A 24,261-nucleotide genomic window follows, 5' to 3' on the forward strand; every position below is an offset into this window, starting at 1 on the left:
ATCTGTAGCTTCCGAAGCTGGCCGTTAAAATATAATACTCAAGTGGTAAAAAAACAAGTGTTTTATTTATAATTTGACTTGTTCCACTATACCAGTGCACCCTCTCGTACCAAAGCGAGTGCGTCTCTCGCGCGACAAAGGGTTGGAAGCCAGAATGCCAGAATGCCAGGACGAGGGAATGGCAGTGCGCAGTAACCAGAGAGCCAGCCCCGCGGAAGAATGATGACGCGGCCGATAAATCTCAGTTAACCGACGCTGCGCCAAACACTCGCTCCATTATCACCCCCGTGTTTGAATAATCACGGGCAATTTGTCTACCTTGCGCCATTGTATCGTCGGCTTTTTTATACCTTATTTTGAAAAGCAGTCGTACCCTTTTATCCCGGCTATTGAGTCGATTTTGATGTTCATACGTGCCCGACGCGGGATGACAAATCGCCATGGGAATGAGCGTTAACGCGACGCATTTCCCCGACACTCGGAACGCGAGCAAAAAGTTGTTTATCAATGGGAGGTGGAGATAAACCTTTTAAGATGGACAGGCATTAAGTAAACTCAGCGATAAAATGGCGATTTCGAAATAAAATTCGTCATTAATCTCTCACTACTTCATAATATTGAAGTTTTTCCAGCAATGTATTGTAGGAATATAATTTGGATGAAGAAGAACATGGAAGTCTGGGCATTTACAGGGCTTACGGGCTTTTCTTCATCTGTGTTCTTAATCTCCTTGGTCACCTATGTTGAGATGTAAAAAATGTAAGAAATAACTCCTAAGCGGAGATAATCCAGATTTGTATACTAGTATTTGGATACACTAAAAATGTTGTAAATAATTTGGAAGTTTGATCAGTGGTGTACACTATTTCTATATATCTTCTAACCCTTATCTGCACCCGATGGTACATAGGGCACTGCAAATTTAAACGCAGTGTTATCTTAATCGTCAACACACGAAGGAAAGGTGATCACTCCTGCGCTTCAGGTTCCAGTCCAGGGTAATATTGAATAAATATAAGAGTGAAAAATCACTTATATTTATTTGACCTGCCCTGGGAATAGAAACGGGGACCTCCAGTAAGGTAACCGAGCGTGCTGACAATTACGCTACGGAGGCGGACATCGATATATACAATAGCAGAAATCAAACCAACAATGTACGTTGGTAGATTGAAAAATGTATTAATTACATCATAAATATTTTTAAGAAGCAGTTAGCACGTTTCTTCTTTACTTTATACTATATTTCTTCACAACATGAAGAAAATTTTTATGTAGGTCTGAACATTGTGGTTTTATGGAATGTCTAACATTAGGCGTATGTTTCGCCTCCAGTACAAATTTTATATCGCTCACTCCTTTCAACAACGTCATATATCAAAAATCGTCAATTTTCAGTTGTGCATATTTTCGGAATGCCCAGAAAATGTACTACATCTCAGCAAAACCGGTATATTTTTAACTTAATATTTATCCGCTACAGGGCAGAAAGTGTTGTTTTTGCATTTTGAAGAAAAGGTAATGTTTAATTTTTTTTAAATATACTTAATATTTTTCAAACGGAGAAAAAACATTCAGGTTTTACCTAAAAAGATCTGTTGCACAATAAAAAGTTCAATAAGTGGCTTGGTATTTATTTTTAATACATTTTATTATTTATTTAAACTTTAAAAACGATCTCCTGAAAAATCAAGTGTTTTGATATATGACGTTGTTGAAAGGAATTAGCGATATCATCTTTGTACATTTGAATTCCTTTATACTTTAAAAGCAGTTTTATGATTTGGTTTTCACTTTTCTTTCTAGAAAACATTCTTGGACCCATATTGTTGCATAGTTATGAAAATCTGCTTTTTTGAAAAAAAAATGTCTTTTATAACTTTTAACTAACAAATAACTTTTCAAGACAAAATTTTAAAGAATAATTTTCCACGCAATATTTTTGAGAAATGTCTCAATACCACCATCATCTTTGACTAGTACATTACGTACATCCGTATGGACCGGCCGCCGGCAGCGGCTTCTGCATAATTCCATACTACGCAGTACCATCCAGTGACACGGAGATGAGGAGATACGCACTGAGAAATATATGAGGCGGGATACTTTGTGTAATGGATAGTGTTATTCTGGTCTTACTGAATCTCAGATGAAGATATCTGTATTAATTTATGACAAGAATGTCACAAGACAAAATATTGCGGAAGACTTTCGAAACGAGAAATCATTGTAATAAGGCGGAAGGAGGCTGTACACGGCCAAAAAGAGACAATCTATTCGTAAAGAGACTTCTTTTATAAACGAAAAAATACATAAATCAGGTAGATACTTCGTACGCAAATATATTATTAGGGCCGTTTGTTTTAAAAGTGCCCTAAGAACATTTGAATTTTTTGTTGTTGACAATAATAAAAGTGGCTAAGTATAAAATACTCTGAATAAACGTAAAAGCAAAATGTTTGTTTACGATAACCAACTTCAAATAAACTTACAACATTTTGAGTGTGTCCAAATAATTGTTCACAAAATCAATATAATATAAGAGTTTCTGCTTCATAAAAAGCTTCTTTACATCTCACCAATAGATGTCTCTAGTGAAGTTCTAGTGATTCATGAACAAGGTTTCTAAATTGGTTCATATATATAGAACTTTCAAGAATTTGAGTAGTGTGGTTGTCAATAATGGGTAGAATTGGTGAATGTCACACGTGTGTAAAGTGATCACTTAAACCAGCCTATGACGGTCGTAAGCCCCGTAAATGCCCAGACTTCCATATTCTTCTTCATCTTTGATGAGATGTCAAAAAATAATTTTCAAATTAACTCATTTGTTTTACTTGGTAAATACCACTTTTTCTTAAAATCTATTATGACACGAGTTTTGATGCATTCTACGTCATTTAAAATAGTGTGCCATAATAGATTTTAAGAAATAGTGGTATTTACCAAGTAAAACTTTAATTAAAAATGGATAGATTACGAAAGTGACTGCAGAATCAATTAATCAAATTTTCTATATTGCCAACAATAACAAATGGACTAAGGCCACATTAAAAATGAACAGCTCATTTGGTTACTATGGTGACAAAGAGTAGAGCCCAAAAATCTACAGCTGTTTTAATTGAAATTTTCAAAACGTGCAATTCAATATTAAAATACATTATAGTCCTGAAAGACGTTATACGGCAATTTTTATGATTGAGAAATTAACAAAACGGTAATTCATTCGTTAGAGCACCTGGTTGCCTACATCTTAGCTAGATTGTGAATTCATTTATCAGGGAATTAGAAAATGAAAATAAATAAAACCATATTAATAATAACATAGGAGAATTAAGATGCAAAAAAATGATAATGCCAGGACTGATCTGATTACAGATAATTAAAAAAAAACCATCGCTTATAGAAATACGCAAATATATACTTATGTATAATATATTAATATGGTCCACGAACAAGGAGGCAGGATGAAGGAAGTCTAATGTTACGGACACTCAATCTTAAAGTATCGCGCATCGTAAATTCGCAGGATACGTAATTTGTTATGATGTTGGTAGCAAACCAATGCGTGCATGGTGGTATCAACGCAAGAGAAGTGATCTGTGATAGTGTTCATAAAACACATCGTGGACGTTGAATCCGTGCCTCTGGTTTTTACACAAATTTTAACAGAAATTTCTTATGAAAAAAAATTTAAAAAAAAAATACTTTTAATTTTTTTATTTACCTAACGTCCAAGTGACTCTGAAATCTAGCTACGGCTTATACAACACCGCTTATCATGACCCTACTCAGGCTTCAACTTTTTAAGTTTCATAGCCTATGCCTACTAGTGAGTGGATTTACTATTGATGTTTAAAGTTACTATAATTTCATGCAATTCATGAGTGAAAATTCTAGGCAAAAACACTCGCTGTGTAACGATCTTTTTACATTTTAAATTTAAGTTTTACTTGGTAAATACCAATATTTCCTAAAATCTATTGTGACTCCTGTTTCGATGCGATACAAATATTAAACACCGTGAATACATCATTTTCAAACAGTATAAATACGGTTTCTGAAAATTATGAATTTATCAACCCTTATCCGCACCCCAAAGGTGCATAGGGCACTGCATTATATAAACACAGTGTTATCTTGATCGTTAACACACGAAGTAAAGGTGATCAGCCCTCCGCTTCAGGTACCGGTCCAGGGTAATATTGAACAAATATTAGAGTAAAAAAAAATATTTCTATTTATAGTTGAAAGAAAAATATATATTGCAAAAAACATTCAAGAAATAGCAAGAATAATTCAGCTTTCGATTCAAAATAATAATATTGTAAAAAAAGCTCGCCGTGTTTCTAAAGCCTCCTGTACAAGGAAACTGACAAAAACATAATTAAGTATAAACGATCAGTGACCAGGAATAAGTTGTTAAATGTCAAACTGTGCTACTCCATCATGTGATGCAGGAATGTAAAATTAATTATGAAATCACCCCACATTTTTGTTCTTCTAGTCACTGTCCGGGGCGCAAGGTGTCGGGAAGCGAGCGAATAGGAGTGGACAATCATTAATAAAAACACCCCGCAGACGGAAACATTTTGTCCCAATCAAAATATTTCTCGTACACGACTCCCGCAGAGATTTACTCTGAAATGGATACGGGTCCAGGAGATAAAGGAAAAAACAGTAAAGATCGGCGATACGGTATTTTTTATTATTTTCCAGGTGCATTATGAAGCAAAACTAATAAAATACACGTGAAAAGACGTTCTGTGCGCAGAGCGCCGGTTTTAATTCCGACACGCGGGTAAAAAAGCAACGAAACATCTGCAGAATTTTATAAAATATTCACAGTATTTTAATGAAAGTAACTTTAAATACTTTATTTATTTTTCCGGCATTAACTTTGTGGTAAGACATGTTACAATGATTAAGGAAACACTTGTTTTTATACCACTTGAGTTTATTAACGACTACTAGTTTCGGAAGCCTAACTTTCATCGTCAGGTCTGAAAAATAACTCTAAATAAATAATAATAAATAACTTTAAATATGAAGGGTAAACCTTATCCTAGGCAGGAATAGACTTCATATAATTTTTTAATTAAAAATTTACTCGATAAATACCACTATTTCATAAAATCCACTGTGTCACGTTTTTCGATGCAATTCGCATCCATTTCAAAATTTAAATGCATAGATATTACCACAAAATTACTACTGAACCGATAAATTAAAAAAGGGTATAAAACTTATAACGTTGGAATTTTAGTAGGGCCGTGATAAGCGGTGTTGCATAAACCGTAGCTAGATTTCAGAGTCAGTTGGACACTAGTTAGTCCAAATCTTTGTTCACAACTGAATAATATTACACCCATTACTTTTATTTAAATCGGAGTTGCAATTACCAAAATTAATCCATTTTTAATAATATTTCATCCTTATGTTGGTAATTTATTTCAATGGCCAGACAAATGAGCTACATATTCCCAACATTGAAATATTTCACAACATGTTTGGGTGTGTCTAAATCTTTGTTCACAAATCTGGGTTTATCCACTTAGGAGGTTATTATACTGACATCTTAATAAAGATGTACAAGAATATGGAAATCTGGGCATTTACGTGTGTAAAGTTATCACTTTACACACGCGTAATATTCACAATTCTACCCATGATTAACAATCACACTACTTCAATTTTAGAAGTCATACATGTCGCTCACTCCTTTCAAGAACGTCATAAATAAAAAATCGTCAATTTTCAGTTGTGCGTGTTTTCGGAATGCCCAGAAAATGTACTATATCCCAGCAAAAGAGGCATATTTTAAACTTAATATTTACCCGCTACAGGGCAGAAAGTATTGTTTTTGCATTTTGAAAAAAAATTTTTATTCAATTATTTTTTTAAATATACCAAATATTTTTCAAATGGAGAAAAAACCTTCAGGTTTACATAAAAATATCTGTTGCACAGTAAAAAGTTCAATAAGTGGCTTGATATTTATTTATAATACATTGTGTTATATTTTTAAACTTTAAAAACGTTCTCCTGAAAAATCAAGTTTTTCGATTTATGACGTTCTTGAAAGGAGTGAGCGATATATGACGCATCTCATGACGTTCCGTGATTAAGTTTACAATAGCCATCTATGATTGGACTAAGAAACCTTTTATTTAGTATGCAAGATCCGAACCAGGATTATTTTACATACTGAGAAACGCCTAAGAAGCTATAATTTTATTTTTTTATGCAGCTTATACATTGATCAGCTATTTTTAGTCACAATGTTTTGAGTGTGTCCAAATACTTGTTCACAAATAAGGGTTTCCTCAATTTTTTGAGACATGTAAAAATAACTCCTAGTGAACAAGTATTTGGACACACTCAAAATGTTGTGAAATCTATCCTTAGTTTCTAGAATAATAGCTATGTTTGAAACAAAACAATTTTTACGGTTGAATGACCTTTTTTTAAATTTGACCAGTTATTTTATTGACATTTTTTTGAGTATGCACAAATACTTCTTCACAAATCTGGGACTCTGCACTTAGGAGTTATAAGTAGACAACTTCATAAACAGTATGTGAAATTCTTGACTTGTACATCAAAATCAAGGCAAGGAATAACTGCAACTCCCGTATGTAATAAAATCATATCAAGACTTTAAAAAATTACATTTATGGGTATAATTAATTGAGTAAAGCTAATCGCATTCCGCTGGGTGCGACATTCCCGGGCCACAAGTATTGAATTTATTATCTGTATAAAAAAATATGATTGATAATACCGATCCAAGTTGCAGTCGGTGGACGAATATGTGATATAATTAAAATATTCCACTAGTGCGAGATAGTGGGGCTAACGAGAAAGGAAATAATACGAATCGTTAATGGCGGCTTTCTTAGCGTTGCCTACAGGTGAAATGGTGTGACCAATATCACATTCACAATGAATTTTGAATTGGTGCCGAGATTCACGTAACGATAGATAGATATTCACGGTAAGAGCAATTTTAGTTCTCGAAACTAGTCGCGTTTACATTAATAAACTTAAAAAGCGGTCTTATGAAAGAGTTTTATACTTATATTAAAATAATCATGTTATTCCACAAAGTTAATGCCATATCAGTAAATGATATGAAATAACTGTTTTTTTTTGGTAAATTTATTTTAAACTAGATGTAGGTACCCGGTATTACGTTGCTGTGACTGGGTCTGGTTAAATGAAAAGTTCAATGTTTTTTGTAAGTAATTTATAATATAATAATTTATACAGCAGATTTCTGCCTAATCTTATATAATTTAGTTAAATTTCTGTTTGTGGTATTTTTTTTTACTCATTCAATTTTCATAAATTGTGATTGTTATTATGTAGGTAAGTTGCCGACTTAAATTGGTCTTACATATCGCTCACTCCTTTCAAGAACGTCATAAATCAAAAATCGTAAATTTTCAGTTGTGCATGTTTTCGGAATGCCTAGAAAATGTACTACATCCCAGCAAAAGAGGCATATTTTTAACTTAATATTTACCCGCTACAGGGCAGAAAGTGTTGTTTTTACATTTTGAAGAAAATGTATTGTTTCATTATTATTTTTCAAATGGAGAAAAAACCTTCAGGTTTTACCTAAAAAGATCTGTTGCACAGTAAAAAGTTCAGAAAAGGGGGCTTGATATTTATTTTTAATACATTGAATTTTTGCACTTTAAAAACGTTATCCTGAAAAATCAAGTATTTTGATTTGTGACGTTATTGAAAGGAGTGAGCGATATGTAAAAAATCAAGAAAATAAATACGTGATACATACATTAAAAACTAGAGTCGTAAATAACAGATAAATACTAAAAACGCCCGTTGTAAGAAAATCGAAAACAGATCAAACAAAGTGAACATGTCATAATTTTACTATTATTTCGTTGACTGTTGCCAGATATGCTCCCTAGAGTATTCATTTCTGACACTCTTAGCGCATTATTTTTTGATATTGCGGTGTCCGCACTACATTCGATCCCATATGCCACGATGTCATCATAATTTTACGATTTAAATTTCAAAATAACGATTTGAATTTGGACAAAAAAAGTGAGTCCCGTTAATTTATAATACCATAGTCACCCCAGTAAGGTGAGTGCCAGACCTAAACGGCCCTCGCGGCTTTTTAGATAAAGCGAAGACAGCTCAAAAAAGAATCCACAAAAAGAAGAGATGTCAAAAGTTAAATTGAAAACAACAAGTTTAAGCGTGGAACTAAAGAGACAAGTTTAATAGACCGACCCGCATTGGATTAGGGAAGCTCCACAGACAGGTATGTATGTGTGGAAGTATAATGATACGGCACACTACAGACACATGAAGTCTATTCTATTTTTCGACATCTCAACATAGATGAATAAGAATTTGGAAGTCTGGGCATCAACATTACGGGACTTAAGACCGTCATAGGCTGGTTTAAATGATCACTTTACACACCTGTAATATTCACCAATTTTACCCATGATTCACAACTACACTACTCAAATTTTAGGAAGTTCTATATGTATGCTCCACTTTCGAAACATTGTATTTGAATCACTAGAATTTTCACTAGAGACATCATCTATTGGTGAGATGAAGAAGCCTATTTTATTGAGCAGAAACTCTTTTACTTGTATGTGAGGTCCGAACCCGGGATTATAATCACATGTCGCTCACTCCTTTCAAGAACGTCATAAATAAAAAAACTTGATTTTTCAGAAGAACGTTTTTAAAGTTTAAAAATATAATACAATGTATTAAAAATAAATATCAAGCCACTTATTGAACTTTTTACTGTGCAACAAATCTTTTTAGGTAAAACCTGAAGGTTTTTCTCCATTTGAAAAATATTTAGTATATTTAAAAAAAAATAATTAAACAATGCCTTTTCTTCAAAATGCAAAAGCAACATTTTCTGCCTTATAGCGGGTAAATATTAAGTTGAAAATATGCATCTTTTGCTGGGATATAGTTCATTTTCTGGGCATTCCGAAAACATGCACAACTGAAAATTTACGAATTTTGATTTATGACGTTCTTGAAAGGAGTGAGCGATGTATGAGAAACGCCAGAAAACATCCTTTTCATTTTATTATTTTAGCTATTTTTTTATTGAAATGGTAAACGACGAATTTTTAACATAACGAAATACGGTACAAAAACGTATCTCTCTTATCACACGTCTTCCAACAGCCATTGTGTAATCGATTTTTATAATATTTAGCGCATGTTTCGTACTAATTTGTCAGTTTTAGAGAATAAAACCCCTTTCCCTTTAAAAATAAAATTTAAACGAATATCAATTACTTGCTCTATAGTAAAAAAAAAACATTAAACCAGTCAAAATACATACTTGTCGTTGGAAATTTCGCTAAGCATAACGCAACGGGTAATGCTTATTTTTACTTTTCTGCGTACATTTAAGTCAGGAAGATGTGACTAGAACCAAAAAAATCCTATATAATTACTCCAGGCTGGTTTGCCTCCGTTGTATAGTGGTTGGCGCGTTTAGCTAATGTGCTGGAAGCCCCGGATTCGATCCCTAAGAGTTTTCTTAACCCAAAATTTGCATACCTCAAGTTTTTCATTAATTGATTCGGCAGTCACTTTGTGGTAATATCTATCCATTTTTAATTAAAACTTTTCTTGGTAAATACCACTAATTATTTAAATCAATTGTGCTGCGTGTTTCGCGTCAAATTGTCGTGTAAAAATGATGCGAAATGCATCGAAACATGTGTCACAAAAGGATTTGAGAAAAAAAGTGGTATTTTCCAAGTAAAACATTGAAAAAAAAACGCATTCCGATGCATTCAGCACCATTATCAAACACCGTACGGTGTTTGAAAATGATCTAGAATGCATAGAAACACATTTCACAATAGATTTTAAGAAATAGTGTTATTTACCAAGCAAAACTATTTTTTATTTTTACGTTAAGTTGTTTAACAATTGTGTTAAGAATATTTTTTTAAAATTATATAATAAAATAATAACTAAGAATAAATGTACCATTTATTATTTAAAAATGAATGGAATAATTATATTACCAGAATACAAATGTACATATTATGAAAATTTCTGTCTAGTAAAAACCAAGAGTAGGTAATATATTTTAAAAGTGTTTACGTACAGAAATGGCACGCCGTTGTGCGAAGAGACCAATATTTATACACTTATCGTTTTCAGATATCGTTTTGTGTGCAAACAGAAATAATAAAGAACGATCATACTTCAAGCGCAGTGGGCGACATGAATTGATTTTTAAAAATGGTTATTGATTCTCAACAGCGCAAACTTAAGAAGTTTTTACACAAATAATGTAATCTATGATCGTAATAATAAAAATAATGGGTATAAAATGTTATAAAGACAAAAGCTGAATATTTAGAGCTTTGTCTCAGAGTTATAAAGAATTTAACGCGAATGCTTAATACAGTATTTTTATTTCATTATTCGAACATTCAAATTGAACTTCTGCGATGGTAAATGTCACCAATTGTTTAGAAAAAATATTAATGATTGTAAAATGGCGGCGACACGTTGTTTATTTAATTACTTCTACACGTTTTTATTGAAGTCCGTCTAGACTCTAGACTTTTTGAGATTTCTATAAAACTGCATGTTTATAATATCATTAAAAACTATGATGTTTTTACTATGTGTACAAGAGTTAATTTGGCGGTAATAAAACTAAATAAAACGTTGTTGCATTTGTCAGTCGAATTTTGATAGATGTGAAATTTTAGCTGGCACAATAGTGCATATACATGTTCAAAAAGTAATGCAATATAAATGTTCAATGATGAGCAGAACGGCTAACGTAACACAAGTGTATAAAGTGATATATTTATTAACAAAATTGTCATTTTTCCAGCATACAAATTTTTCATCAAACATTAAACAAAATAAATAAATAAAATTGTATAGTTTACAGGTGGATAGTAGAAAAAATGCACCGATGGTTATTTAAAAGCTTATAGCTGTGTGAGATATGATTTCGTAAGTGAAATTTTTTTTTATTATAATGACTCCTTAGATTTTCTTTAATTCTGATATTGAGTTTACGTTATGTTTTTTCAATGTAAAGGGCTAAGTAATTGGAAGAATGTACTTTATAAACACCAGAATTCTCCAGGTTATCTTCTTTATTACATTACTTCTGACATCTCAACATAGATGAAGAAGAATATGGAAGTCTGGGCATATACAGGTCTTACGACCGTCATAGGTTGATTTAAGTGATCACTTTACACACGTGTAACATTCACTAATTCTACCGATGATCGACAACCACACTACACAAATCTTAAAACTTCTAGATATATTGATCAAACACGAAACACAATATGCGAGAGTTTACTAGAGGCATCCATGGTGGGACGAGAAATGCTTTTATTAAGCAGAAACTCTTTTATTTGTATGTGAGGTCCGAATCCTGGGTTGTATTCACATACTTACTTGAGAAACGCGTGAAAACATCATTTGCAATTTTTATTTAAGCTTATAATTTGACCAGTTGATTTTTTACAACATTTTTTAGTGTGTCTAAATACTTGCTCACAAATCTAGATTATCTCCAATTAGGAGTTATTTTTACATTAAACAGTATTAGTGAATGAGTTTATAAACAAAATTCTCCGTGGAGAAAGAAAATGAGCGTTATGTAATCATACCACAATGTTAACAATGATTTTTTAATACACAAATTATTAAGAAACTATAATATTACGAGCACGAGTATCGGTTCGCATTTTGGAAATCATTGGATTTGTCTGCAATAAATAAAGATGAAGACAATAAATAATAAGATATCGTAAAAAAGGTATTATATTATGATATATTGGCAAAACGGCGATACTGGGTAAACCGTGAAATACGAAGATGAATGTCGGAGTGTCTCTCGGCCCACGTGATTGGATGAAAAGATGAACGCCGCCAGACTAACCTATCGTATATAATACGGTGTAATAATAAAATAAGGACAAAAGAGAAACAGGGTCCTTGATGTGAAAAAAAAATTAGTCGTTCGCTCATCGAACGTTTCTGTAATTGAAATTAAACTGGATTGACGAGAATAGCTAATCAGCTCATACTAATATTAATATTTTATACTAATATTAATATACACAGATTGTGAATTACAACGATAATATTAAATTGTGTCGGGTTGTGGTCCTGTGGTTAGTGTCGCGGACTCTTAAGTCAGAGATTCTCGGTTCGAACCCACTCTACCACAATTTGATACCTATTTCTAATAATTAGCCGCTTAGGCTCACAAAAATAGTATGAAATTGAAAAATTTGTGAATAATAAAAACACAAATAAGTATTTCTATTTAAAAAAAATATAAATATATTGAAGTGATTATTTTAGTATGATGTGAAACAAATCCAAGAAAATTAATTTATGTAAAAATACAAAGAAAAATGGAGACAATTAAGATTAACGTTAAAACAAATAATAGTTTGCAATACTCTAAGCATTTTGTTTAAATTATTAAATATTGTCGAATCAACACTATTAACAATTGAAATAATACCAAAATAAAGATATATTACGCTATTGCTTAGACAAAAACCAAAATTGCAAATTTCTGTACTACATAAGGTGATGAGGAAATTTTATGATATGGTAAGGAATATCTCTGAAGATTAAAAAATATATTAATGAATCAAGTTTAAAAAAAAGTTATATTAAATGTTTAGTAAAAACAATACTTTTTTATTAAAATGTGTATTTAATCAAATCGTTTCACTATACGTGCTATTTGAAAATTAATAATTAAGATAAAATAATTTAGTCTACTGCGCAATTGCGGCATTTTAATCTGACAAATTTTTGCGAGACTTTAAAAAATAAATTAAATGATTTTCCATACATTTGTGCACAAAAAATTAATAACCTGAATTGACTAAAAATAACAAAAACTATAAGTATGTAAAAGACAATTCATTGGATTGTTTAAAATATTGAGATTTCTTATACCTAATAGAAGTCTAAAAAGTTCTTGCAAAATGTGTGAATACAAAATATGTCAAAAATATGATATCTACCAATAAAGACGATTTTCAAAGATATACACATACATAAGAATTTCTATTTCTTTTTCTTCTAGAGCCGTTTTTTATTCCATATTTATTACATGGAACGTACAAAACAATATTTTTTATTTTATTATTAGATTAAAACCAATATTTTTAGCTTTTCCACTTTTTTATTTGACCAGATACCTCGTTACATAATTTAAATTCATTTACAAAAAATGCAAATCTATTATAACTTTATATAAAATCGTGCTTTCAATACAAAAAAACCTTTATAAAAAATATTATAAATATCATACAATACTTAAATTCACTCAAATTAAATTAATTTCTCATAAAATTATATCAAATCATGGTTATCAACTCCTGCCTTCTTTTATATATAACATAACAATTTGTATAGCCTCTCACCAGTCTGATGATGTCGGTAACGACGAAACCCGGTCGCTGGTCAAATAAAAAAGTGGAAAAGCTAAAAATATTGGTTTTAATCTAATAATAAATTAAAAATGCAATTCCATCACGAAGTGTCAGTGGATAATATAAATATTTTTTATATTCTTTTAGTGTGTTAGTGTGGTTACGATCAATGATTTTGCACAAATAATTTTGGCCTATCAAATATCAAATAACAAAAAAAGCGCTTAGAGTGTCAGAAATGAAGACTCTAAGAAGCATATCAGGCAAGAGTCTTCGAGATAGAATAAGAAATGCCAGGATTAGGGAAATATGCGAGATCGAAGATGTCGATAGGTGGGGAAGGCAACCAAGGAGACAATGGAATGCGCATGTGTGGAGAATGGAACCATCCAGACTCCCGCACATCGCACTGTACGGCCCACCCCATGGTAGACGACTTCCGTGCAGACCATCAAAGAGATGGGTCGATAGCTGGGAAACGACATCGCAGGAGGCTAATCCCTCTTTAAAACAGGCCAAAAGGCCTACAACAAGATAAAGAAGAAATTTTATTAAAATTAAACACTTGAATATACCACTTTATCGAGTTTTATTTTTATTTACGACTAGTTTCGAAAACGACAGTCGTTTTCATCTTCTGGTACAAATTAAAACATTAATTAAACATTAGTTTTGATTTGTACCAGAAGATGAAAACAACTGTCGTTTTCGAAACTAGTCGTAAATAAAAATAAAACTCGATAAAGTGGTATATTCAAGTGTTTAATTTTAATAAAATAATCATGTCAATCCACAAAGTTAATGCCGAATCAATAAATAATATAAGAAGAAGAAATAACAAATGAGGGACTTTTTTGATTTTTGGGTCATAACGTTAGATTGAAGAACGAATAGCGATCTGACATATGCTTGAGACTCTGGTACAAAGTCAGATGGACGCGTAATGAACAGGCGGGTGCCACTGAAATTTTTAATCGAACGCCTCGATAGATTTATTCTACCCCGAGGGGTTGGGGTGTAATAAATTTAGTACCACGAGGTTGCGTTATGCGGAAGAGCGCTTCCAGCAACGTTTTCATACGCCATTACTCTGAAAACTGGAGCAGCGGACCGCCGACAGAAGCAATCACCATTCCGCGCTTTGTGAGGAGCGGCCTTTTTGTCGACATCATTTCGGTAATTATTGTACTCGAGCGGCGAAAATAATAATTGTTATGAGTGAGAAATTACCAATCTGCCCGCCATTTTGAGGAGTTGTAAATCTACTTTCGATGGATAAATATTGTTCGAACGCAATTATCATTACAGTAAACCCCCCTATAACGTTGAGATAGGTGCCGCGTTATCGGAGGGAACTTTATATGGGGTTAATGTTTTGATTTATGTATTAATTTTAAATTAAACACAGATTTTTTGAGCCTACTAAGTTATATTAACAAAAACACATAAAATATTAATATTGTGACAATTGTTTCGCCTTGTTAGGGCATTATCACTTGTAGCGAATTTTGGATACGTCAACCTAATTTCTATAACAGCAGTATTGTAGCATTGAAGATAATATTGATTGAGGAGGTAGACGATATCAACCGAAAAATAAATAAAATGGTTAATTCAATAAATATCAATTTCATTAATTGATTCGGCAGTCATCTTGTGGTAAAATCTATCCATTTATTTAAATTTTACTTAGTAAATACCACTGTTTCTTAAATACTAATATTTCTTCTGTCACAATAGATTTTAAGAAAAAGTGGTATTAACTAAGTAAAACTTTGATTATAAATATTACTGTCGTCGATTGCGCAGTCGGAAAATAACTTAAATAATATATTTATTCAATAAATATCAATTTGTGTCACCTTGTGGTAAGACCGATTCATTTTTAATTTAAGTTCCACTTAGTTAATACCAATATTTCTTCTGTCACAATAGATTTCAAGAAATAGTGGTATGTCTTTATTAAGTAAAATTAAAATTATCAATTTTGCCGATTGCGCAGTCGAAAAATAACTGAAATCGTTTTGAAACATTTTATTTATATTTTTTAAATCGTGACTTAAGCCCGATGATTGGGCAACGCATGACGATGACGGAGAGCTGGCGCCGCCTGTTGGCCGCCCACGCAAACCGGGCGGCATTCGGTCGGTAATACTTTCTCGGAAGCGCTCTGATGCACCGACGCGACACGACACGTCACGGGGCGTGATGGCGACTGCATCGCAATTTGGCGGCAAGCGCAATGGAAAAAAGCGGGAATCATCGCTTATTTATCGTCTCCACACTCACCGTGATCGTAAAACATGTGGAATTATTATTTAACACGAGTGTTACGAGGTAGTCAGACGTGAAGAGGCGTCACAATATTTATTTTTAACGAAGTATAAAATGGAGAAAAAAAAACTAATTTCATCTCTATTATTATTGTATTGGGTTTGATTTATTTATATATATTAGCACTGTACATCTTGCAAGATAATATGAGTACGGTTATGCAACTCTGAGAGGCGTAGCCATCATAAGTAGCTATTATTTCTCCTCCGTTTTCTTGTCCGTTCTTTACCATAAAATTCTTTACTAGCGTCATCTATATCTCATCAAACATATTCCCATATCCAGGAATTTGGAGTATATTATTCCATCAAAGGATCGAGTTTAACACCGCATCAATCCAATTCGGTGTTAAACTCGTCGTAAGAATAAGTTACATTTAAAATTAAAATAAATAAAATATTGCAACAAACATTTAAAAGTTAAATGGTTGTTTCTTTTGGCCAGTAATATGTGGTTTGGAGTTCGATTATCCCACTCTAATATAAATTGATTTCTATTTTCTATGACGGTAGGTACTTGAGCTCAGTCGTAACAGAACATAAGCAAAAATATTAATATATTTTCTATTTGTATTATTATCGCCATCTGTTATTGAAATTGCGAGAGAACGGTTTATAAAAATGGTCGACTTCGTAACATACATTATTAGTAAACGAAAAATTCAACAGATGTCACTACAAGCAAAATAAAAAGTTTAACAGAGGAACGTCGCAAAATCGCTTTTTCTAAATAACCACAATGGAGCAAGAATTATAAGTGGTTTAATTATATTTAAGTTTAACCTTGGAATAAAGCATACAATTAATAAATCGCAAAATAAATATTAACTACACTGATATTATTCTCTAAATAAAGATTTACTTATGCATGAGCATTCCAGTAGTATGTATATTATTTGGTAGATACAACTGTATTTATTGGATGTATTAATATACGTTTTTCTATATCTTACATAAAATGTTTTTTTAAATCGATTGAATCAAGGCTGTTTCTATTATTAATATTTAAAACATCTGAATAAATAGAAACAAACTTACATCACGGAGCGGTGTCTTAAAGCACACAATACGTGTTCCAGCTATTACTGCTCCAAATTTGCTGTAAGCCTGCCATCTGTAATAGATAAATTTCAATGGTTGAATAAAATCAACAACAGATCAAAAAATCCAAATATTGTATAATACACTTTCCTTATATGGTTAGATGGTGAAAAAACATCCCGGATAATACAAAGAGATTGAATACAAAGTATAATCCCTATGTCCGCCTGAAGCATGTCGGTAAAGTATGTCCGCCTCCGTAATGTCCGGTCAGCATGCTCTGCTACCTTTCTGGAGGTCCTGGGTTTGATTCCCAGGGGTGGTCAAATATATATAAGTGATTTTTCACTCCAATATTTATTCAATATTACCCTGGACTGGTAGGTACCTGAAGCGTAGGGCTGATCACCTTGATGTGTTAACGATCAAGATAACACTGCGTTTATACGATGCAGTGACCTATGCACGATTGAGGTGGTGCAGATAAAGGTTTAAAAAAAAAGTATTATTGCTACATCCCTGTGAGACATCAATAATAAATATTTTTAACAATTGTTTTAGATGAGAAAAAACCAGATGTAAACAAACATTCAAACAATGCACAAATACGAACTGAAATATAAAACAGTAATATGTATACATAAGACAAATTTAGGACTAGTAATAGATTTCGTCCGCCCCCATAGTGTAATGATTAGCATACTTGGCTGTCATGCTGCAGGTTCCGGATTCGAATCCCACGCAGGTTGATATAAGGTGTTTTTCACTTCGGAACTTAATAAGTATACTAATTAGGGTTGTATAATAATCACAAGTAACCACAAACCCAATTCCGATCTGAACAATGTTTTTTGGCGCCTCGCGCTCAACCAAAAGTAAGCAAATAGAATACATATAAGCCTCTCCCGATCTCTACCAACAGAATGTAAAATACGCTTTTAAGCGTTTCCTGCAAACAATGTGCTCATATTACCCTGGACTGGTGCCTGAAGAGCAGGACTGATCACCTTGCCTCCATAAAATAAATGATCAAATAATAATTGCATCAATTGGATGCAGTGCCCTATGCAGCATTGGGTATCGATAATGGTCAGTTGTAATTGTTGATGCACTAAATAACCGATTTAACCTCTTTTTTTTTTTTAAATATAATTTTTGTTGATACTTTTCATTGACTTTTGAAAAAGCAAAACATTCCAGATAATTCTGAGAAGTGAGCAGACAGGTATATTATATTCACTAAAAAGTACTAAAAGTCGAAAAATCAAACTAACATTTGATAAAATGTGTAGGGTAGAATCCTTACTGCTTAGCACTTCCACCACCATGTTGACCAATGAAATTATTAAAAAAAAAACTTTTATTAAAATGTATACAGAGGTCTGAAACATACTGAATTGGAATCATTGATATGCTAGTGATCATAGGACGTAATTTCAAATTTATCAATATAACCCCTTTTCGATCATGAGTATGCATTTGTTTCTAAAAGTATTCCATACAATTCAGATGTTAATAGAAAAAATATTTAGATTATATAAATCCTTTGAAAAACAGATGAAACAACAGCTTTTAGATCCTTTGCATCAAATTTCAGGTAAAGGAATTAATCATTTTGAAGTACACATTTGCCTTTAATCACGGAGGAATCACGTCGTGGTATTCGCGGTAATACAAGCTCAATCACATGGAAAACATTGAAAATTTCTATCTATAGAAGATATTATAAATATCGACATACATATCGAGGCATTATATGGGCGTTATTTTTTTTTCATAGATTAACAACTCTAGCAGTGATTTGACAATATATTTTTCTGACAGCAAGATAAATAGATATATACTTATACATCTTTTTTGCTGAGCCAATGTTGACAATAGGTTAAGGAGAACAGATTTTTATATGGTTTTTATTAGCATCGTGTGGAAATTTTAATACTTTACTCATTTTGAGATAATATTTAATGTATTAAAAATTAAAAATAATACAATAAATATGAGAGAAAAAGCATTAACATTACATTTTACATGGAAACCAAACAATTATTACCTGTCGGGAAGTTTCGCCATTTATACTAATTATTTAATCTCAAATAAAAGCGTGGTTTTTACAAACTCTACGAAATAGTTTTACTTGGTTTTTAGATGCGCCAAAGCGTAAAAAAATATTTTTGTTTAAACGTTGACACTCGGTAAACCTAGTTATTTGTTGCTGTCAGTGGCTGCTGATGATAATGCAGTTTTCTGCTAGTTGTTGGTAATGCAGTTATCTTCTTAGGGCTGTTATCAAAAGAAGTAGCATTTGTTTGAACCTACTGATTAACATTATAAAAAGCTTTTGAATACATTTGGTAGATGGTAGAAAGTCTTAAGGTTTGAATCCTGGCTAATATTGGTTAGCACCCAAGATTGACGAATTAAAAAAAAAAATCATTTTTTATTCCTACACTGTTCACAAGAAGATAAATGCGTTCATGAAATAATCTTTATTCATATTAAATACTTACTTCATACATTACGGTCATATCATAAGATGCATATTCAACTCGATGTTTCCAAATAGAACCCCACAGCTAAAGGAGGGTAAGGAGGGATAATAATTTTAGTGCTAAGGACAGTGTTGATATAAAAATTATGAATAATGCCATACAAGACAACTTTTTGTAACAATAAAAGGATGACTCCTTGACCCCAACCATTCCGGAGTCTACTCCGCTGCTGCTCAGCGTGGATTTATAAACATAAACAGTCATTTATCTCATCCCCTACAAAAGCTGTTTACTTATAAAACTAATGGACCACAATTTTTTTGTAAAAACATACATTTTCATTATTTTTTTGTAAAAAAAATAATGCCTCGGGTGAGGCTCGAACTCACGACCTTAAGATTATGAGACTTACGCGCTGCCTACTGCGCCACCGAGGCAATCGCAAATTTCGCCATATTTGTCAAGTTGGTTAATAAACAAACAAATATCTATAAATATATCATCAGTTTGTGCCATAACCACTCCCAGAAATTAAAAGTGTGAAATTTTCAAAATAAGACCGAGATATTGCAGCTTCCACGATCTTTATTTTGATGATACGAAACACTTTACAATTTTACAACATTTTGAGTGTGTCCAAATACTTGTTCACAAAATCTGGATTATCTCCAATTACAGGAGTTATTTTCATATTATTTTTTGACATCTCATCAAAGATGAAGAAGAATGTGGAAGTCTGGGCATTTACGGGGATGACGACCGTCATAGGCTGGTTTAAGTGATCACTTTACACACGTGTAACATTCACTGTTAATTCTACCCATTATTGACCACCTCGCTACTCAAATTCTTGGAAGCTCTATATATATGAACCAATTTAGAAACCTTGTTCTTGAATCACTAGAACTTTACTAGAGACATCTATTGGTGAGATGTATTCTTTACAGTGGTTGTCAATAATGGGTAGAATTGGTGAATGTTACACGTGTGTAAAGTGATCACATAAACCAGCCTTTGACGGTCGTCAGCCCCGTAAATGCCCAGACTTCCATACTTTACTATTTTAACGTTTCTCGAAATTTTAAGAATCTTATGTAGACTCGCATCTCAGCCCTCGATTTTTGGGGTTGGATATAAATTTAACCTTTATTTATCGTCTGGGATAAAACGGTGCTATTCAAACATTGTTTAAAGCTTTCCTAACAAATCCAAAGTTCGCGAAGCGTTTAAATATTCTCATGTTTGCATTTCAATGAAGAAAACTTTGAACATTCAAATTTGTAGGACTCAGCGACTTTTTCTTTCTCGTGTCAACTTTGCCCGGCCCTAATGCCAAGATGAACTTTCAGCAGTTAAATTTTAATCTCGCGAGACGTTAAAGCTTACTGGGGAACTTTGGCCAATTTGAAAGTATAAAGACATTTTTACGAAATATCTTTATGTTCTGCACCCTAGTTAGAAATTTATACGGGCACTTTGACTCCGGGAAGAAGAACAAGATTTTCTTTACAACTTTATATCGCGATACTCTTGCAACACGGTGCAAATAATGAAAATAATATTTCTTTCTAATGGTTTAAATTAACATGTTGGCGGACGCCATAGCAGTTTGAAACCGTGGGTTTCACAAATTTATTTTAACCATTATAACATAAGACAGCATTTCAAGACTTGTACATCTATTTTGAATATCATTTAGCATCTGTTTATTGTTTTTATTTACTAAAAAAACAATTTAAAATTTCGCTTATTTCGGTAGTGTAAAGGCAAAGAAGTATATCTGACTCAGACCAAATTTTACAGGAGAGCAAAAACAAACTTGTGAAATTAAATAAGTAATTTGTTTTATGAATTTTTATATGTACATAGCTTTAAAAACTGAATAACTATTGCAACTACAGCTATACCCTTTTTCCAGATTGAAGAATACACTATTTTTTACATTTTGTGGAACAAACTTAGAAAATAAAAAATTGAAGAGATATGTCCCTTTGCCATTATACCACCGATTTAGTAAGTAAATTTCAAATATCACGAATCACAATTGGTCGTCCTGGTGAGTATTTGATTAGATAATAAACCTCATTGACACTTTTGTGATAACTGAACCCTATTATCTATTTCCAAGGACACTGAAAAGAAAACCACAGATTATGTATATGTGAGGGCACATTATTGTAATTTGTAATTAATATTTGTAATTTGTAACTATGTTGAAATAAAAAAATGAATAAATAGAAAAGCAAAATATTTTATTCAACAGTATAACAAATATAACCAGAACGTTTTGCAGCCGGATTTGTCTTTGGAGTGCTGAAAACACGAGTCAGCTACAGTCCTCTTGTTCACGAAAGTGACTGATCAAAATATATTAATATACTTAAAATGATAAACAATCAATGGAGAATGCACGCGAATCGGAAGTTTCATAAATGTTCATTATAGAATTGGGTTTCTAAGCTACTATGTTAGCTGTGTCAACATTTGTAATATATGTTATATTTGAAGCACTAACTTTGTAATTTTCTATTTTATAATTAAAATATAACTTTGTTTTAAAATCACTATAAATATTTTAATATTCCTTTATTATAATGTCTACCGGTTAGCTTTGAAACCGGTACACATCATGATTAAGTAAAAATAAAATATTTATAGTGATTTTAAAACAAAGTAGCATTTTAATTATAAATAGTAATATCACTTCAAACCAGGGCAAAAAATGCAACTTCTACCTCAAATATTCGCTTATTGTAAAAAGTTGGATAGCTCTGTTTCTTTAAAAAAAATGCTTTTCATTCGTTTAAGAAACATTTTTTTGAAAGATGGTTTAGTTTTTAATGAAAATAATTTATATTAATAAATGTTTATCGAGATTTACTAATATTAGATGAAAATATATCATTTTACTAACGGAAAACGTCAAACACACGCGAAACCTATTTCAAAATTGTAAAATTTGAAAGAACGATTTTAGATTGAAGTGATATATTAGATTAAATGTAGATTGAAGTGAAGTCACATAACACGTACCCACTGTTTTAATTTATTATTGTTTTAATATTGAAAATAATAATTGTTAATAAGAATTCTAGAAAAGAACTATAAGTAGGATCGGCCAATTCTTCTCTGAGAGTGAATATAAATAGTGTTTTCAATATAAATTTATTAATGGGAAGAATTAGTTCGTATCGAGTGGTGAGGATAGCAGCGGACAGCAGCATAAGATGTAGCGGACCCCCAGGAAGACCATCTAAGCGATGGAGAGATAGCTGGTCTTCCACCTCCCAGGAGCAGACCGGAGAATGACAGGACATAGTCCTATATAAAGAAGAAGAAAAATAATAAGAATAAATTAACTTGGTAACATTGACTTCTTGACAATATGGATCGATAATAGATTTCAGAATGCTTAAATCATTAAAAATAAGGGTGCACACTCAAAGTTAAAGTTGTGTACGCTACGAAGGTAACGCGATTGTAATACAAAAAACATGGGTGGATTTTAAGATGTTTTTTGCAAACAAAAATACAAGGTGGGTTTGTGTTCAATGTACCTTATAGCAAAATACAATGCTCACGGCAAAACCAGCATAAAATCTAGGGATGGTCAGCAGAACAATCCGAAATGATGCAACAGTGCAGAAAATATCCATTGAGTATGCAAATATTCCTGTTTGCAGTGTTGGAGGGAAAACAAAGCCGCGTTCTATGGTGTCCTAACAGCGCTCCACATGGCCGCCTTGGGACGCATCCCGCGCACATTGCGACATCCGTATGTAGATTATATATGTTAATAGTATACATAATACTGTCGAGGAGGATATTTCCTTTGCCTATGTGAATTACGAATGCTAAATATTTAGTTATAAGTCGGTTAATAGTTGTTAATGTCCGCCTCCGTAGTGTAATGGTTAGCACCCTCGGCAACCGTACTGGAGGTTCCGGGTTTCGATTCCAAGGGGAGGGGGCGGGAAGGCAAATATATATATATATATATATATATATATATATATATATATATATATATATATATATATATATATATATATATATATATACATGATGCAGTACCCTATACACCAACGGGTGCGAATGTGTGTTTGTGAGTTCCTGATACATAAAATCATAAAACGTACTGTGTAAATAATACTAAAATAATACATATTGTATTAAATTTGGTCCCGGTAATTACGAACCTGGTAAAATAAACTTATATGAAAATGTCTCATGTTTAATGCAGGCGTTAATCTAAAACTCCATACTGAATTTAGAATTGTTGCCTCCGCGACAATGGTCATTTTTCAAAATTAAAATCTTTTTTCATCACTGAAAAATAAATTGTCGCCCCAGCAGTATTTTGTTCTATAATATCTCGACCTATTAAAATATTTACCATTATTTGTACCCTCCCACCCAATGCACTAGGTACAGTTAGAAAGAAGAATCAGTCCAGGTTTCTTTGAAAAAAATAATACATGATTAACCTAAAGCTATAAGCTTAAATTATTTATTGAAGAAAGAGATTTATGTTGGTTTTTCTTGTTTTTTTTACTTTTTCAACTTAATTTTTTTTGAATTTTTAACTCTTTATTTTTATTTATTATTTTTTTTTTGTATTTATATTATGTTGTAAAATACAAAAGAATTTAAAATAAAGGAAAAAAAACAATCAATGTTACATATGAATTTCATGTTTATTTAATAAACTACCCATACTCGTCCACGTGTTGCTGTGGCTCAATCTGGTTAAATCATCAATAAAGAAAAGAGAGGACACGTATTTTGTATACATTTCATTTTGCCATGGTGAGCTTGTAAGGCAATCAAAATTTTAAACAAAAATGAAAATGCTAAATACCATCACATGTTGAGAAGAAAGTTTTCCGATATGTGCATTGTTTCGTATAGCATATGTTT

At 32.1% G+C, this 24,261-nt stretch overlaps 1 protein-coding gene and 1 non-coding gene across 2 annotated transcripts in view; both read right to left on the minus strand.

Moving 5' to 3' along the window:
* The window catches only part of LOC148304464 (RNA/RNP complex-1-interacting phosphatase homolog), a 92,173-nt gene extending 73,068 nt beyond the window's left edge, over positions 1-19,105 (minus strand). Inside the window, exons 1-2 of the mRNA XM_088268272.1 lie at positions 18,903-19,105; positions 16,850-16,925 (exon numbers count right to left, since the gene is read on the minus strand). Of these exons, the coding sequence (XP_088124398.1) occupies positions 16,850-16,925; positions 18,903-18,922 (96 nt within the window). The 5' untranslated portion in view covers positions 18,923-19,105. The remainder of the gene's footprint in view (positions 1-16,849; positions 16,926-18,902) is intronic.
* Positions 19,106-19,705: 600 nt separating this feature from the next.
* Positions 19,706-19,778, minus strand: TRNAM-CAU (transfer RNA methionine (anticodon CAU)). Its single transcript has one exon. It is a non-coding gene; the product is annotated as a tRNA-Met (tRNA).
* Positions 19,779-24,261: the final 4,483 nt, after the last annotated feature.

The sequence above is a fragment of the Brachycentrus maculatus genome, unplaced genomic scaffold (genome assembly GCF_059751285.1).
Source record: "Brachycentrus maculatus isolate JH-2025_06_01 unplaced genomic scaffold, ASM5975128v1 h1tg000315l, whole genome shotgun sequence".
Taxonomy (NCBI): Eukaryota; Metazoa; Arthropoda; class Insecta; order Trichoptera; family Brachycentridae; genus Brachycentrus; species Brachycentrus maculatus.